This window comes from Argopecten irradians, chromosome 8, assembly GCF_041381155.1.
Source record: "Argopecten irradians isolate NY chromosome 8, Ai_NY, whole genome shotgun sequence".
Lineage (NCBI taxonomy): Eukaryota > Metazoa > Mollusca > Bivalvia > Pectinida > Pectinidae > Argopecten > Argopecten irradians.
This window is the reverse complement of record NC_091141.1, coordinates 11,336,710-11,354,423: the sequence shown is the minus strand read 5'-3', so window position 1 is coordinate 11,354,423 and position 17,714 is coordinate 11,336,710. Positions and strand designations below refer to the sequence as shown.

The 17,714-nt window shown below is 35.8% G+C and overlaps 1 protein-coding gene across 1 annotated transcript in view; it reads left to right on the top strand.

Annotated features, from left to right (window-relative positions):
* Nucleotides 1-15,518, top strand: part of LOC138329350 (nuclear pore complex protein Nup160-like) — a 36,857-nt gene extending 21,339 nt beyond the window's left edge. Inside the window, exons 26-36 of the mRNA XM_069276275.1 lie at nt 2,116-2,212; nt 2,382-2,487; nt 3,462-3,628; nt 8,715-8,778; nt 10,570-10,683; nt 11,721-11,847; nt 12,237-12,347; nt 12,607-12,748; nt 13,973-14,110; nt 14,466-14,570; nt 14,926-15,518. Of these exons, the coding sequence (XP_069132376.1) occupies nt 2,116-2,212; nt 2,382-2,487; nt 3,462-3,628; nt 8,715-8,778; nt 10,570-10,683; nt 11,721-11,847; nt 12,237-12,347; nt 12,607-12,748; nt 13,973-14,110; nt 14,466-14,570; nt 14,926-14,979 (1,225 nt within the window). The 3' untranslated portion in view covers nt 14,980-15,518. The remainder of the gene's footprint in view (nt 1-2,115; nt 2,213-2,381; nt 2,488-3,461; nt 3,629-8,714; nt 8,779-10,569; nt 10,684-11,720; nt 11,848-12,236; nt 12,348-12,606; nt 12,749-13,972; nt 14,111-14,465; nt 14,571-14,925) is intronic.
* Nucleotides 15,519-17,714: the final 2,196 nt, after the last annotated feature.

Here is a 17,714-nt window from a genome sequence, read left to right as displayed (position 1 = left end):
CAATTGTCTCTGTGGACATGATGTTGTGTTACACAATTGTCTCTGTGAACATGATGTTGTGTTGCACAATTGTCTCTGTGGACATGATGTTGTGTTGCACAATTGTCTCTGTGGACATGATGTTGTGTTGCACAATTGTCTCTGTGGACATGATGTTGTGTTACACAATCGTCTCTGTGGACATGATGTTGTGTTACACAATTGTCTTTGTGGACATGATGTTGTGTTACACAATTCTCTCTGTGGATATGATGTTGTGTTGCACAATTGTCTCTGTGGACATGATGTTGTGTTACACAATTGTCTCTGTGGACATGATGTTGTGTTACACAATTGTCTCTGTGGACATGATGTTGTGTTACACAATTGTCTCTGTGGACATGATGTTGTGTTGCACAATTGTCTCTGTGGACATGATGTTGTGTTACACAATTGTCTCTGTGGACATGATGTTGTGTTGTACAATTGTCTCTGTGGACATGATGTTGTGTTACACAATTGTCTCTGTGGACATGATGTTGCGTTACACAATTGTCTCTGTGGACATGATGTTGTGTTACACAATTGTCTCTGTGGACATGATGTTTTGTTACACAATTGTCTCTGTGGACATGATGTTGTGTTACACAATTGTCTCTGTGGACATGATTTTGTGTTACACAATTGTCTCTGTGGACATGATGTTGTGTTACACAATTGTCTCTGTGACTGTGGACATGATGTTGTGTTACACAATTGTCTCTGTGGACATAATGTTGTGTTGCACAATTGTCTCTGTGGACATGATGTTGTGTCGCACAATTGTCTCTGTGGACATGATGTTGTGTTACACAATTGTCTCTGTGGACATGATGTTGTGTTACACAATTGTCTCCGTGGACATGATGTTGTGTTGCACAATTGTCTCTGTGGACATGATGTTGTGTCGCACAATTGTCTCTGTGGACATGATGTTGTGTCGCACAATTGTCTCTGTGGACATGATGTTGTGTTACACAATCGTCTCTGTGGACATGATGTTGTGTTGCACAATTGTCTCTGTGGACATGATGTTGTGTTACACAATTATCTCTGTGGACATGATGTTGTGTTACACAATTGTCTCTGTGGACATGATGTTGTGTTGCACAATTGTCTCTGTGGACATGATGTTGTGTCGCACAATTGTCTCTGTGGACATGATGTTGTGTTACACAATTGTCTCTGTGGACGTGATGTTGTGTTGCACAATTGTCTCTGTGGACATGATGTTGTGTTACACAATTGTCTCTGTGGACATGATGTTGTGTTACACAATTGTCTCTGTGGACATGATGTTGTGTTACACAATTGTCTCTGTGGACATGATGTTGTGTTACACAATTGTCTCTGTGGACATGATGTTGTGTTACACAATTGTCTCTGTGGACATGATGTTGTGTTACACAATTGTCTCTGTGGACATGATGTTGTGTTACACAATTGTCTCTGTGGACATGATGTTGTGTTACACAATTGTCTCTGTGGACATGATGTTGTGTTACACAATTGTCTCTGTGGACATGATGTTGTGTTACACAATTGTCTCTGTGGACATGATGTTGTGTTACACAATTGTCTCTGTGGACATGATGTTGTGTTACACAATTGTCTCTGTGGACATGATGTTGTGTTACACAATTGTCTCTGTGGACATGATGTTGTGTTACACAATTGTCTCTGTGGACATGATGTTGTGTTACACAATTGTCTCTGTGGACATGATGTTGTGTTACACAATTGTCTCTGTGGACATGATGTTGTGTTACACAATTGTCTCTGTGGACATGATGTTGTGTTACACAAATGTCTCTGTGGACATGATGTTGTGTTACACAATTGTCTCTGTGGACATGATGTTATGTTGCACAATTGTCTCTGTGGAAAAATTCATGTTTCTTATAAAACACTTTTTTTTGCCACAGTGAAACCCGCCTTAGTAACCACCTAAAGACCATCTGCTTATTTTTCATGACCACTTTTTTAGGATCCCATATGGCCATTTATAATGTAATTTGACCTGTATACATTAAACAGAACTCTATTTGCTGTTCAATCTGGCTAACAGTGATATAATAATGTTGTTTTATTTGACAGGAGGAAAGACTGCCTACGACAGTTCCTGGTGACCTTGTGTGAGAGAGGTGACCTTGAGGCACTGATAGGCTTTCCTTACATTGACTTAGAGGAAGAGGTATTGTTGTATATCCATCTTTCAACATGCAGCCAATAACATTAGTACATAAGTAAATAAACCATTATCATACATCCTGAAATAATACAGAAATATTATTTGGTTTCTTTTATTCAGGATAATGAGAAAAGGCTATACAATGATATGTTTCTGGTTCATTGATTTTCAGGTTGTGAATATCCTGGAGAGTCGTGCCCGGTCAGTGGATCTGTTGACCCACAACTACTACGATTTGTTGTATGCATTCCACATCTTCAGGAACAATTTCAGGAAAGGTATGTTGTTTTGAACACTTTTATCTTAGACCACAAGAAAGATACATAAAGAATACATGGTTAGTATCTTACAATACAAGGTTTATTTTGGTGCGGCAAAGCCTCGTCATCTCAGCTTCCCGTGTCGAGCACCAAAATAAAATATGTATTGTAAGATAATAACCATGTATTCTGTTTATCCTGCAACCGTTATGGCATTCAAAAGAAAGCAAATCACCAGTTAAATACTTGATTTCGCTTGAAGCGAGACACTTCTTTGATGTGATAAAAAGATATTCATTTGCTAAACAGAATGAGAGTGTACTCCTTGGTGCCTACTCTGGGAAATGTATAAGCGCATTCTCAAACAGAACCAAAAATTCTATTTAGTGTGTAATATCAACGAAACAATATAAAAAAACTCAAAAGGCAATAACTACCCATCAAAGAATTACTTTAAAATACCTTGACCATGAGCCAAGAAAAAGAAGACACCACCATACAAGATTTTCGATATCGTAACAGTGACCTCATTCAGGAGAAGATAATGTCACTTTTTAGCGAGACTGAATGATGTTTCATTCACCAGAAGGTTAAAGTTCGGGATCAAGTTAGAAAATGTTTCGTCAGATGTGGAGCAAATTCACGTTATCCTATTAACGGATAAACCACAAGTTTATCTGTCGGTATGTGCGGCAGTGGCAGGATAAAACGTCCTATAGAACTATTATCTTTGATTTATTTACTTCCATGGTTTATTCTTGATGTCTCAAATGATATTTTACACCACCACTCTTTGGCAATCTCTTGGACATTCCATTGAAGGTTAATAAGCAATGAATTTCAACTTGCTCCTAGTTTCAAACAAAATTAAAAGGATAATGCAGTGCAAAGCTTTGGGTCCAACATTTGAATTATTGAGCACAGTTTGACAGCCTTGCACTTTATCATGATGTACATAGTCTTATGGAAAGTGATTGGATTTGCTTTTTCAGCTGGTCGTATTATGTATGAACATGGTACAAGATTAGGACGGGAGGTACCAGGCAAGCGGGGCCTCGAGCGTCAAGCACAGTGTTACCTAGCAACCATGAATGTGCTAAGACTTGTAAAACCTGAGTACGCCTGGATTGTAAAGCCAGTTCAAAAACAAAATATTCGGGTAAGATTTCAGAGTTATGTCGTCTTTTATGATTGAAACTTATTAATGGATCAAAGAAGTGATATACAAGAACAAAATAATGTTGGTTTGCCCTTTTCCGACCTGGAATTTTCAGAATGGGTCGGTAGGTAGGAAAATTATTTTATTTTATTTTGCAAAACTCAAACTTATATAGTTTTGACTCAATAACCACAAATTGTCCCATCTTTGTCAAAACATAGATTTATCACTGGGTGTCACAACAATTGAAAATGTCCATTGTCCGCATGTAGAACAATCAAATCACATGAAATTGTTATGACGTCATAAACAGCTGTGACTCACACTACACATGATGTGTCAATACAAGTACAAGACGTATAAGAAAAATAATCAAACATGGGCGTTTTGTCTGGGCAGGGTTAGCATTGAACGTCAATACCCTCGGGAAAGAGTCTTTAAATATTTTCTGGACCATCGTAAATCAACCGAATTTTTAAAAAAAAATCCATACGTCCGACGGTGGACTTCTATCTTTGACTCTTGACCCCAATATTCTGACATTCGACCATGTTAAATCCGACTACCAAAACGTTTGAAGATCCATGGAATGATTCAACTTTTACCGTATTTGACCGCAAATAAGACCCCCACCTGTTTTGACACATTTTCAGACTTAGGGGGGATGTCTGCAAATAAGACCCCCCACCTATTTTTCAGTTTACTGGATGATGGAGTAATTAAAAATATCACCAAAATGACTTTGTATCGGAAATTCTTTTTGTTTGTTTTATCAGCATAGAAAAGTCACATAGTAAATAACTGTTTGTGTGCTTGTTATTTTTGTCATTTAATTCAAGTTAATTCACTTGTGATTTAATTTTAATTATCAATAACTACGAATTGTGGATAGTGCTCATATTTACTTGGAGGTTATTTTCAACAAAATACGCCGATATATGTTTCCATGAACACTTCATATCGGCATGGTCAACACGTTTTAGTGTTCGTACGGCTTGTCATTTTTTACATGAATCGGCAAAGATATTCGTCATTGATGCAGATCGTTTCTGCAGTCGTGGATTCTAATTCAATACAATAATTACCTAAAACATCTACTTAAGGCATTTACAGTTTCTGTATACAGTCAAAATTGTTTTAAGAGACCTTCCAAAGGAGATTGAAAAATAGGTCACATATGACAGTTGGTCTCTTAATTGAATCACCCCTTTCGAAATTAAATACATGTATCAATGTATATTGTGGGACATGTTTTGACAGTTTTGTTGTACTAAAAACTGTCACAATAAAAGGAAATTATTAAATATATAATATATCACATAATCTAATACATCTTTTAATTATGTATTTAATTTTAGGCACTTTTATTTTTCAATTATCTATTTATTTTTTATTTATCTTTCTGTTCGTGAATAAGATTAAAAATTTCTAAAACAAATATTTGTTTAGGCCTACCACTTATATATCATAATTAGCTACAAAATTACAATGTATTTAAAAGCAGAAAAAAAAATAAAAATAATTTTTAATTTTTTTTTTGTATTTTTTTTATCATTTTATTCATTTATTTTATAGATAAAAAAAATGGAAAAATTAGTGTGAAAAAAATAATTTTAAAAAAATCCGGAAATCAGCTATTTCCGACTCCTCTGTTGCTATCTCCCAAAATGGCTGCCATCATGCTTAGCTACGCCGATACATTTTCAGTACCATATTTCTACATTCATGTCGTTCTTATGTGAGTAAATCATTGTTCATCATTATTTTAGTTGGTTTTGGAAGTGATTATTCTTGATTTTTATCACAAACATCGTGAATAAATAGCACATTTTCCTTGCAATATCCAGCTCAGACATGCAGACGGCTTCGGCCATCGGTACCGAAGTGCTAATTTATGTCAAAGTGAACACCTTGTGTATATATAACCAAGCCATATGGATAGCTCTTTTGTCTTGCCTTAATGGGGCTGGGTTGGAAGCCCTACAGGATAGTTAACTGGCTTGGCTTTATATATGAATAGAAGACAAATGCATGTGTGATTTGGGTCGTTAAATACAGAACATCGAGTGTCGTTGGATCCTAAAAGTATGGTCGCTTGTCGCATAAGACAGACGGTCGTTTAATACAGATAGATTATATAGTAATTTTCGCTGGGAGGAATAATTTAGGTCGTTTAAGACAGAAGGACGCTGAATTCAGAAGGTCGCTAAGGCAATTTTGACTGTATGTTTATTTGTGAACCTAACGTACCTGTAGATTTTTTACTCAAGTATATGATTTTACATAGGCTTGAGTAAACAATCTGTCGGAGAAAGTTTTATGGTGCCGGGCCCAGTTGGAGAAACCATGCTTTACTTTTCGGCCGCCATGTTTTGTTTACGCATTCAGTATAATATGATTAGCCGCAAAGTTTCGTATTTTACTCTGGAAACAAAAATACTTCATACGATGTTTTAATGCAGTTAATACTTGGATAAATATCTGAAATATTTTCAAACTATCGTCATATCAATAGCAATACGGATCAAATTCCCAAACACCCGGTGTGAAAATGTGAAAGTAGGGCTGAAACGATTAGTAATTTTTGTATTCGATTATTCGGTCACATGTAATCGATTACTAATCGATTAATCGTTTGAATTGAAGGCAACTAATAATAACACCTACTGTATAATATGACAAAGGACACATGCCTTATATAATATAAGCCTACCAACAAATAAGAATAGATTTATTGACAAAACAAACGTATTTTATCCCAAATAAGCTCTGAATTCCGTTCCTGTATCGTCTTCCGTAACATCGTTTAAATCAAGTCTGCTAACCCGCTATTTTGACGTGACCTTCACACGTACGACTAATCAACCAAATCTGGATCGCCACGGAGCGACATGACCAAATTTTCGTCAATGAACTTTTTTATTTCCGTGATCAAAAAAATAAAAATAATCAACAACTCTTATCTTCAATTAGATTATGAACAAAAACATTCTTTTTATATGATAAACACATGCATTAGTAAAATTTAAATGTTTAAGATTACTGCTCCTTCCGCTCCCGAGCGTCCCGGCGGCGATTAGGCCTCCGTGACGTAACAACATGGAGTCGATCGCTAGTGAAAATTGGCGAACAGCGTGTTGCAAGCTTTCTCATGACATCCACTTTTTCATTGATTAATGACTTTAACTTCCACAGAGACGTAATTTAACAAGTATTTCTCACATCATATATGCTTTGTTGAGTTCAAAACATGTACATAAAGAGATGAAGAGTCTCAATTAAGGAAACCAATTCGTCTCAATTAAGGAAACCAATTCCGAATGGAGAGAAGTATCATCTGGAATCCCACAGGGGTCAGTTCTTGGTCCACTACTGTTTGTTATATGTGTCAACGATCTACCGGAAATAGTCAACTCTGACATGTACCTGTTTGCGGATGACACCAAGATATTCAAAATAATAAGTAAGCGAGAAGATGAATGTACACTACAGAAGGATCTCGTGACAATGGGGACCTGGAGCGATACTTGGCTGTTGAGAATGCATCCTGAAAAATGTAAACACATGCACATAGGTCGACACCAGCGTATCATGGAAGGAGCAACAGGGACATATAAATTACTAGGAAACAACCTCATGAAAACGGACAAGGAAAAGGATATTGGAGTAACTATTGATAACGAGCTAACATTTGATAACCATATAAGCGAAAAAGTAAATAAGGCCAATCAGATTTTTGGCCTACTTAGAAGAACTTTGAATTTCATGAACTCTAAATCTTTCATCCCATTATATAAAAGTTTGGTAAGAACACAACTGGATTACGCAAGCTCGGTATGGGCCCCGTTCAAGGTTAAGGACATCGACAGACTAGAAGCTGTTCAACGCAGAGCAACGAAGAGTCTTCCAGGAATGGGCAATCTAACATACCCAGAAAGGCTTAGAATACTGAAGCTCCCAACATTGTCATACCGACGTGCCAGAGGAGATATGATAGAACTTTATAAAATGATAAACGGCATATACGACAAAGAAGCATGTACCTTCATACAATTCTGGAAGGATGTAGCAGAAAGACACAGTAACAGAGGAAACTCGAAAATGCTCTTCCCACAACAAGCCAAAACCCAGCTGCGAAGCAACGCCTTCAAAATTCGAACTGTCAAACTTTGGAACAGTCTACCAGAAAGCGTCGTCTCAGCGCCTAATATCAACACCTTTAAAAATAGATTAGATAAAAACTGGCAAAATCAGGACATAGTATACAACTACAAAGGAAATATCACTGGAAGTGATCCTTAAATTATGTAAATGATGGACCTTGAGTCCGGTGAAGAGGAACTTACACGTTCCTGTACTGGAAATAAATCTTATCTTATCTTATCTTATGAAACTCCAGTCGGAATGGCTTACTCAGAAATCCATGATCTGTCAACGTGTTTAGTCAGCTTACAATGCACTTGCTATGCATGTTACGATTAACGATTAATAAAATCTTTAATCGATTATCAGCGATTAGCTTCATTAATCTAATCGCCTCCGATTATTCGACTAATCGTTTCAGCCCTATGTGAAAGTATGGCTTCAACCCGGCGCCATTTTCCTACACATGTGTGTACGATGTTACAAACAACTGCATCAGTGCATGTCGGCACGTTGAAGCTAAATCACGATCGTTTGCTCATTTGGCTGAGACAAATGTACGTAAAATTTGTGGGAATTTGAATATTAAGGCGAAACAAAAATTTATGCCGCGACTCATCAAAGGTTTTCACACGGCACTGGAAAGTACACGACAATAAAAAAAATTTCACTAGTATATTTCAATAAAAAAAATTGAGTCGGGCCGATTTTCATGGGTCGGTCGGAGGAGGGCAAACAAACAATATTTTAATTTAGGCCTATACAAAAACAAAATGAATGTATGTTATGTCTATGAATTGGATTAGTATGTGATTGTGTGTTATAAATGTGTTTTCTATTTCTGTCAACTTTTTAGAGGTGTTCACAAAATGCTTTTAAACCATAAAACTGCCTATTTTGTCAATAATTTGAAGAATGTATTGACCAAACATTCTAATTTCAGTCCAAGCTAGACGACTCTGGAAGCACACCAAAACGCTACCTGGATGGGGAAGAGAAACAAACAGGTATTATTTCTCTTAACAGATGATTAATTTGGCTTTCAGGGGAGAAAAACAAAACTTCTTTCCTATTGTGCATGAGATCATATTTATTCATTACTTTGGGGTCCGTTTTCCCCAAGAATTTCATAACTTTACTTCGATTTCAACTACATTTGTATTTCCAATGTCATTGATAAAGCAGAGAATGTTTTTTGCCCTAGCTAGTTACAATATATTTACTTTAGATATACATGACGCAATACTACGGTAGCAGTTTCTATGTTGATATTTTGATTTCAAATAACAAGTTTGTATTTTGATTCCTTAGTAAAATGTAGGCGATAGCCATGTCACCAGCGACGTATCTATGTCTCTGATGTCACCAACTGTTGATATTTTTGCAGTTCACAAATACAAATGGTGTTTTGGTGATGCATTTTTTTAATACAACGCGACTAGCATTTGTATTAATGCTATCCGGTTTACTATTGATGTGTAGGACTGAGTAGGACTTGCCCTACAATGACATCTGGTGGTGACCTCTTGAACCATTTCATTCATAAACTTCCATTCATAAATTCCCTATTCATTGAATAATATTCCTTTGGACCAATCAGTAGTCATGGGAAGACTGCCTTCTGATTGGTAGAATACACAGAGTGTGTATAGAATACACAGAGTGTTATATAATACACAGCCCATCTAGGTCAACTGTTGCCTGCTGGTGAATCCTCTGTCCAACTTACATAATCTCTGTTAATGATAATTCAAATTGAACTTACTATCTAAGGCTTATAGACACAAGAGTTTTAAAGTAAACTAATCATATGCCCTTCTTGTGTACTTTAAAATAATGTTTTTAAATGAATGTTAAATACAGATCTGAGGTAAAGGCAAATTAACTTATAAGGCTGTCCTCATATGTGCATGGTTTTACCAAAATAAGTGTATGTGCAACATAAGAAACAAGAGTATATTAAGGATAAATACTCGTTTTAATGAAGACTTGTTGTCTTTGTAATTTTCATGTAGGAACTTTAATTAAGAAATATGTCAAACAAAACATATGTATTTTCTGTGATCAGTTGAATGTTCTTGAAATAATTGATATTAAAGTCTTTATAATATGGTTTATATATTTTGATTTTGGAAATTCATTTGATTTCATTCTATTTTTCTGTTTCTGCTGCGTTGTATTTGCAGTACTTTGAGTACTTTGATTCTGTATTATTAGCGTATTTCCCGGTCGGTGTGTGGCTTCAGCATCCTCGATACTCCAGGGGTTCCGATTACTTACGATCTCTACACCCCTGGACTATCTCTCATAGTGAAATGGAAGGCAGCTCAGGGGAAAACATTTGACCAATCACAGACCAGCAAAGATTTCCTTTGAAGATTACAGAGAGAGCGATGCCCAACTTCAAAGCCACACAGTCAACCACAGTCTACCATTATACGGCTCTTTTGATGAACATCAAAGGACTAAATTACCTGTTCTGTTCTGTTGCCTCCAGTTTAATGATGAAATAGTCCAGGGGTGTAGAGATCGTAAGTGATTGGAACCCCTAGAGTATCGAGGATGGTGGCTTCAGATGATGACCAAGTTTTGGTCGCTGGCAGTGGATTTGTTAAAATAAGGCACATGCTTTAGCGGAGTATTCAACACATGTGTTTCGTTGGTAACATTGGATCTGTAGGATAGATTGTTTTTAAGATGAAGCAATCAAAATTTGTTGTGGCTGCGGCTTTTCATGTCATACTGACATAATTCTAGTTTTTACTTTGAAATGTTAACACAATAATGTTATGATACAGCTTCACAGCAGGAGATGGAAATCATGGAGCTGTGTGACATTGAGAAGGAGTTTATGTTGGTGGATGCTCGCCTCCGACTCATACAGAAGGACACGGACCCAGCACTTACATCAGGTACACTGTTTATAAATGTCTGGTCATTACGAGGAATCGGGCCTTAAGCCATATTGATACTAAGATGACCCAATTCACACTTTGGAGTATTGCTTTCAATAGAATTTACATAGCTATAAAAGTCAAATGGTCTACTAAAATGGTCATTTAGCTATATAAGTCAGATGGTCTGCTCAAATGGTCATTTAGCTATTAAAGTCAAATGGTCTACTAAAATGGTCATTTAGCTATATAAGTCAAATGGTCTGGTCTACTAAAATGGTCATTTAGTAACAGAATTATTCATCAAACATATACACAGAAAGTAAGTTACATAAACTAGTGGTCATTACTAGAGACAGGGAACTACACTGCCCTCCAAAAGTTCTGTTAGACATGCAGTTTTACAAAATATACATATCTGTACAGAAATATGTAATTTGTTTTGATATATGCATCATTATATTATTTATTAACTTATTTATCTTCTCTAACTCATTGTTTTTTTCAAGAGTTTTCTCAGAGATAAATTTCCACCAAATTTTAATATGTTTAACAGAACTTTTGGAGGGCAGAGTACATTTATGGTCATTTAGGGATGAAACTTGATTTCAAGAATACACAAACCATACACAAGATGGAAAAAGTTAACAATAAGACCTTTTGAACAGTGACCTTTAACAACTTTGAAAGGATTTGTAAAAATGCACACACCATATATTAAAATAAGCTCCTAGGGCTTTAGAATTGTACATGCTGCCCCTAATACATGATCGTAAAATGTGACTAAATTAAGGATCTTTTCTTTCTTCCTACCTGACTTTCTTCTTCCTAACATCTACCTTGACACCACGTCACTTAACAAACCTTTAATACTTTGACAGTATTATACACCTTTGTCAGTTCTGCTTGTATTGATAATGGTAGGTGACATGATATCTAAACTTGAAGTACACATTAAAAAAAGTACCTGAAATGCAGATAATAAAAAAATGTGTAAAAAATGTACTTATTGTATTATTTCTATTTTAGTATTGTATTATTTCTATTTTGGTTAGGTCCAACCCCAGGGCCAGATGAGATGGTAGGACTTCTAGTGAAGGCTGGAATGTACGATAGAGCTATCACCGTCTGCCAAGTGTTTGATATGAAGCTAGTCACAGTGTTTGAAAGTCTTGCACTGAGGTTTGTATCCTATATAAAGTGTAGAATTAGTAGATATTACTACAATTTGTGCTGAAGAACTCTGTTGATCTTACAAAGTCACCAGTTGAGTAAGAGGCATTTCATGTTAATCTATACTTTTTTCTTTGCCCAAATGTAAGGATAATTTTAAATTAGCAAATACTTGCATGTATTTCATTTATATTTAATCATCTTTATTGACATTCAACGGCAGTCATTAAGATTGAATAGAAGACCTTTTGTTTTGTTGATTCCTCTACTACATGATAAAGTTACTCCAAAGTGATCCATAGCTGTTCTTTCCATTATTTTACCGCCTTGTGTACTTTATCATTGTGATACAGATTTGACATGCCTATACTTTATCTATGATTTGACCTGTTGACTAGGTGTGTGAAGCTGTCGCGCAGTAGTTCCTGGGATAACTCTGTGGTGTCTGTGACATGGGACTGGCTACAGGAGAACAATCTAGCTCTATCAAACCTCACTAAGGATACCAGGTAACTCTTGTCATATTGTCATCAATTGTAAACTTGTTATGTTAATTTAAAAACATGTCTTGTGTAAATTGGAATTCTTATATGAGAGACTGATATCGGAGTGGGAGGAAACCTTTTGATTGTGCTTTGTACACATGTTGTAATCATTAATTGGAGGAACAACACTTGTTTTAAATGTGTTGTAAGCTTGAATTTGTGTTCAGATTACTTCAATGATATCATGTTGTACAGTGATAAGATGACAATACTTTGATTACAGTGCAACAGATCTGGCCTGGTTACTCCTACAGCACTATCTGGAGAAATACGAGGACCACACTGGACAGTACCACAGATGTATAGCCACTAAACTGCTCGCTCAGGCCTTCCCTCTTCCAACATGGCTCATCTACTCTTACAAGGTTAGCTTCATCAGAATGACACTTAAATTGAAGTTTTTAAGAATTTGGATTTTAAAGTCATTGTGTTATCCTGTGACTCTAAAATAAAGCACTTTTGTTAATGGATGGATTTCTTCACGCTGTGTTATTCCAAAAATACATTTTGATAAGTAGTACTCATAACCAATACCTGGTCCTGATTTCTGAAAACAGGAGACATTAACTTAAGTTTTGACTGAAAAAGATGCTTTTTGTTTAGAGAAATATTACAGGAGCTTGTTATCTTAGTATTTGTTTTCCTGAGAGAAAAAATAAATACATCTGAATAATTATAGCTGGAAACTGTACTACAAAATGTTCTAAGAAGTTTGCCTAGTGGTTTTTTTTGCGTGGAATATCCTTACCCCTAAGGCCACACCAATTTAAAAATAGTTCGTCGGGAATTCCTGCTCCTTAAAATTTCTATGACTGTAACTTTTATAGCCGAAGTAGAGCAAGAGGAAAGATGAAAAATCTGTTGTGAATGTAAAATCAGGAACAGGGGACGTCCCTTGCACGGCAACAGAATGTTGTGAGGATTGGTCTTACAATGTTTTGCTAGAGTTGACGCAATGACGGTAATATTTTGAAAACATGATTAACATTGCATTCTTCAAAACCACCTGCTTCGATATAGCTTCTCATCATATGAGGTTAAATGATTGTGGTGAGTTAAGTATGAAATTTATTGAATATACAGAAATCAGCATGTGATCAAGAGAAACCGGTCATGACTATATATTTATATAAATTTAGGCCTAGAATTTGGTAGAAAATCAGCATTATTTTTTTTCCAAATTCATACTAAATGGTATATTAAAACTGTTAATATTGACAATGTAAATATTTTATGATGTGAACATCAAAAATCGACAAGAAGTTTATCAACTACCTTTAGTTTTAATTTCTACTGCTGTTACATGTAAAAGCTAGCAAAATATTTCAAGACCATAAACCAAACAAATATCACTCAAATATAATGAATTGGGACATGTTAATTACCGCATATATTCAAATATAGCATTTTACAACCCGCTCGCTCCGATTCCTCCCAAAATGAGAAATAAAAAAAAATAAAAAAATCCACCCTCTCGCTCCAATTTTTCATTTTAAATTCCCGAAGAACTATTTTTCAAATTGGTGTGGCCTAAGGCTTAAGCTTAAATTGTTAAGTTTACAATACATTCTGATTAACTTGTATTAAAGGGACTGAACACATCAGAACTACTGAGGGTCTACATTGACTTTGATATGCTGGAGGATGCTGTGATTTTGACCATGGAATACATTGATGCTGTCATGGATTCTATCAGGGGTCATGAAAGTGAACTTTTTAATTTACGGGTAGGTATCTCTGTACCTGTTGAAATAGCAATACTTCATTAAAAATTGGGAACATTTTTGTAATTTATAAGTGTTCTTAAGAATTTAATTAGTAGAGTTTAATCTATTAAATGAATCCAGTACAGGTAACTTCTGAGGAAAGACAAATGTCAATATTTGTATTTAAAATTGCCATTGTTAATGTTTTATAACAGGATATTGAGCTAGAAATGCTGACTAGTACATAACCTTTTGCTTTGTATATTTGTTACGTAGAAGATTTCTTTAATGTTGATAGAGTTGTCAACAGAGCCCTACCCAGACAGTCAAACTACTGTTATTTTGTGTATTACATAGACTTGTTTTATGTTGATAGGGTTGTCAACAGAGCCAAACCCAGACTGCCTGGCTTCCCTACACTTCTATAGATCAGCTCCTCATCGCTCTAGGGGACCACAAGCATGACATCACACATGGCAAGGTATACCATCACTGTTCACAGCATGTCGACGTTGTTCAGCTGTATCAAAATATCTCTTACATGGATAGAGCGTAATAAATCTTTTGGTTAACTAGAATTTAAACTGTATTACAGTAGTTTTAAAATCATTTTGTAGATTATCTTGTGATCATTTAAAAGAATTTTTAATCCATTCAAATATTTTAATTTAAAAAAAAAACAACACAGAAAAACAGAGAAATGCTAGATATTAAAGTAGATTAGACATTGGTATCATTCAATGATAGGATTCACTTATGTTATATATTTTGAAATAACTAAGATGATCGTTTTCCGAAATTATGAATTATTCCTAATAATTTGAATTTTGTTTCAGCTATATGATTCCCTACAGAACAAAATGGCCACCTACTACGACTGTATTAGCTGACCCCCGCTGACGTCGGATTGTGTGTTTGTACCGTCTTAATTGTCTCCCCTTATTAACAGATATGCATTATCAATGTTGAGTAATAAAGATACTCAAATTTTGAACAACCGGACCCAAAGAAATCAAAGTGTGTACCAGTATCTCAGTTTGACATTACATCACTTTACATATAACTGGTCAGAAGAGATGTCTTCAAAGACTTTCACATATTGATAATACAATTATTGAAGTATTTAAAAACATCTTCTGCGAAACCTTCAAAGACTTTCAAATATTGATAATAAAATTATTGAAGTATTAAAAAACATCTTCTGCGATCATTAAGATACTGTCCATTTGTTGGATCAATGATTTTGCTGAATTTTTGTGCCAAAAATGTCGGTCAACATTAAGTATTGACCAATTTGTTTTAAGATTTAAATACAAAGAAAAGAACATTGCCAACTGAAGTGTGTATTATGCATGCATTGTATGATTTTGATATCTGTATTGATTACCAATTGGAAATTGTTGAATAAATTAAGTACATGTAATTAAAAGTTGTTTAGTGATAAGTATTTCATTATCATGCCTTGGTATATTTGGTCTGATATACACTTTTAATGCATGTATGGTTATTTTATATTGATAGATCTGAAATTTAAGATGGCTATCATAGCCGCCATCTTGAAAACATTTGAACTTCTTAAGCTATACAAGTGAGCTTTAGCTTAAACTTATCATGACTAAGTGTTTGTTTTTGGGTTGAACAGATATCCAAGACAGCCACCATTTTTAATTTCTTTTGAAGTTCTATCAGTATGATTTAGCTGCAATTTTCCTGAAATGATTCTGAACATGTTTGGTTCAATCTGAAATTGAAGATTGCTGCCACAGGTACCATCTTGAAAAATGGCTTCAGCTGAAAAATTTGTATAAATGTAGATACATTTAGACACAAATAAAAAACCGCCAGTCTACCCAAAATCCAAGATGCATTTCAGTCAACATTTTGAAATACATGTTGAATTTTTAAGTCATCTGACCCGAAGGGTAGGGATGACCTGTAGTCATCATGCACAGTCTGTTGTCGTCCGCCATGCATAAACTTCTCATTCAAACGACTTCTTCTCAATAACCGTAAGGCCTACAGTACTCAGATTTTGCCTGTAGCATGCTGGGACAAAGGGCTAACCAACCTAAAGGCCTAATGTGCTCATATTTTGCATGAAGAATGCTGTAATGAAGTGCTACTTAAGTTGTGAAAATGAATAACCTTGACCTACTTTCAAGGTCACTAGGGTCAAACAGGCTAAAATTTTGAATGATTTTTTCTAACTAACCGAAAGGTCAAGGGTACTCATATTTTGCCTGTAGCATGCTGGGATGAAGGCCTACTACAGTTGTGAAAATGAATGACCTTGACCTACTTTCAAGGTCACTAGGGTCAAACAGGCTAAAATTTTGACAGACTTCTAACTAACGGAAAGGTCCAGGGTACTCATATTTTGCCTGTAGCATGCTGGGATAAAGGGCTATCAAAAAATGAATGACCTTGACCTACTTTCAAGGTCACAGGGGTCAAATAGGCTTAAATTTTGAACGACTTCTTCTGACTAACTGAAAGGTCCAGGGTACTCATATTTTGCATGAAGCATGCTGGGATGCAGGGCTACCAAAGCTGTGAAAATATATGACCTGGCCCTGATTTCAAGGTCACAGGGGGTCAGATAGGCTAAAATTTTGAATGATTTTTTCTAACTAACCGAAAGGTCAAGGGTACTCATATTTTGCCTGTAGCATGCTGGGATGAAGGCCTACTAAAGTTGTGAAAATGAATGACCTTGACCTACTTTCAAGGTCACTGGGGTCAAACAGGCTAAAATTTTGAACGACTTCTTCTGACTAACTGAAAGGTCCAGGGTACTCATATTTTGCATGAAGCATGCTGGGATGCAGGGCTACCAAAGCTGTGAAAATATATGACCTGGCCCTGATTTCAAGGTCACAGGGGGTCAGATAGGCTAAAATTTTGAATGATTTTTTCTAACTAACCGAAAGGTCAAGGGTACTCATATTTTGCCTGTAGCATGCTGGGATGAAGGCCTACTAAAGTTGTGAAAATGAATGACCTTGACCTACTTTCAAGGTCACTGGGGTCAAACAGGCTAAAATTTTGACAGACTTCTAACTAACGGAAAGGTCCAGGGTACTCATATTTTGCCTGTAGCATGCTGGGATAAAGGGCTATCAAAAATGAATGACCTTGACCTACTTTCAAGGTCACAGGGGTCAAATAGGCTTAAATTTTGAACGACTTCTTCTGACTAACTGAAAGGTCCAGGGTGCTCATATTTTGCATGAAGCATGCTGGGATGCAGGGCTACCAAAGCTGTGAAAATATATGACCTGACCCTGATTTCTCGAAAACAAACTAAGTCAAAAACTGACTTAAGTCATAAATTTTCATATAGGTTACATAAGGAGAAAAACTTCAGTTTTGACATCAATTTTTTTGTTTTGAGAAATCAGGGCCTGGACTTGCTTTCAAGATCACAAGGGTCAAATAGGCTAAATTCTTTCAATGACTTCTTCTAACTAACCAAAAGGTCCAGGGTACTCATATTTGGCCTGTGGCGTGCTAGGATGAAGAGTTACCAAAGTTGTTAAAATGAATGACCTTGACCTTCTTTCAAGGTCAGTGGGGTCAATTATGCTAATATCTTTTAACTACTTCTTATAACTAGCCGAAAGGC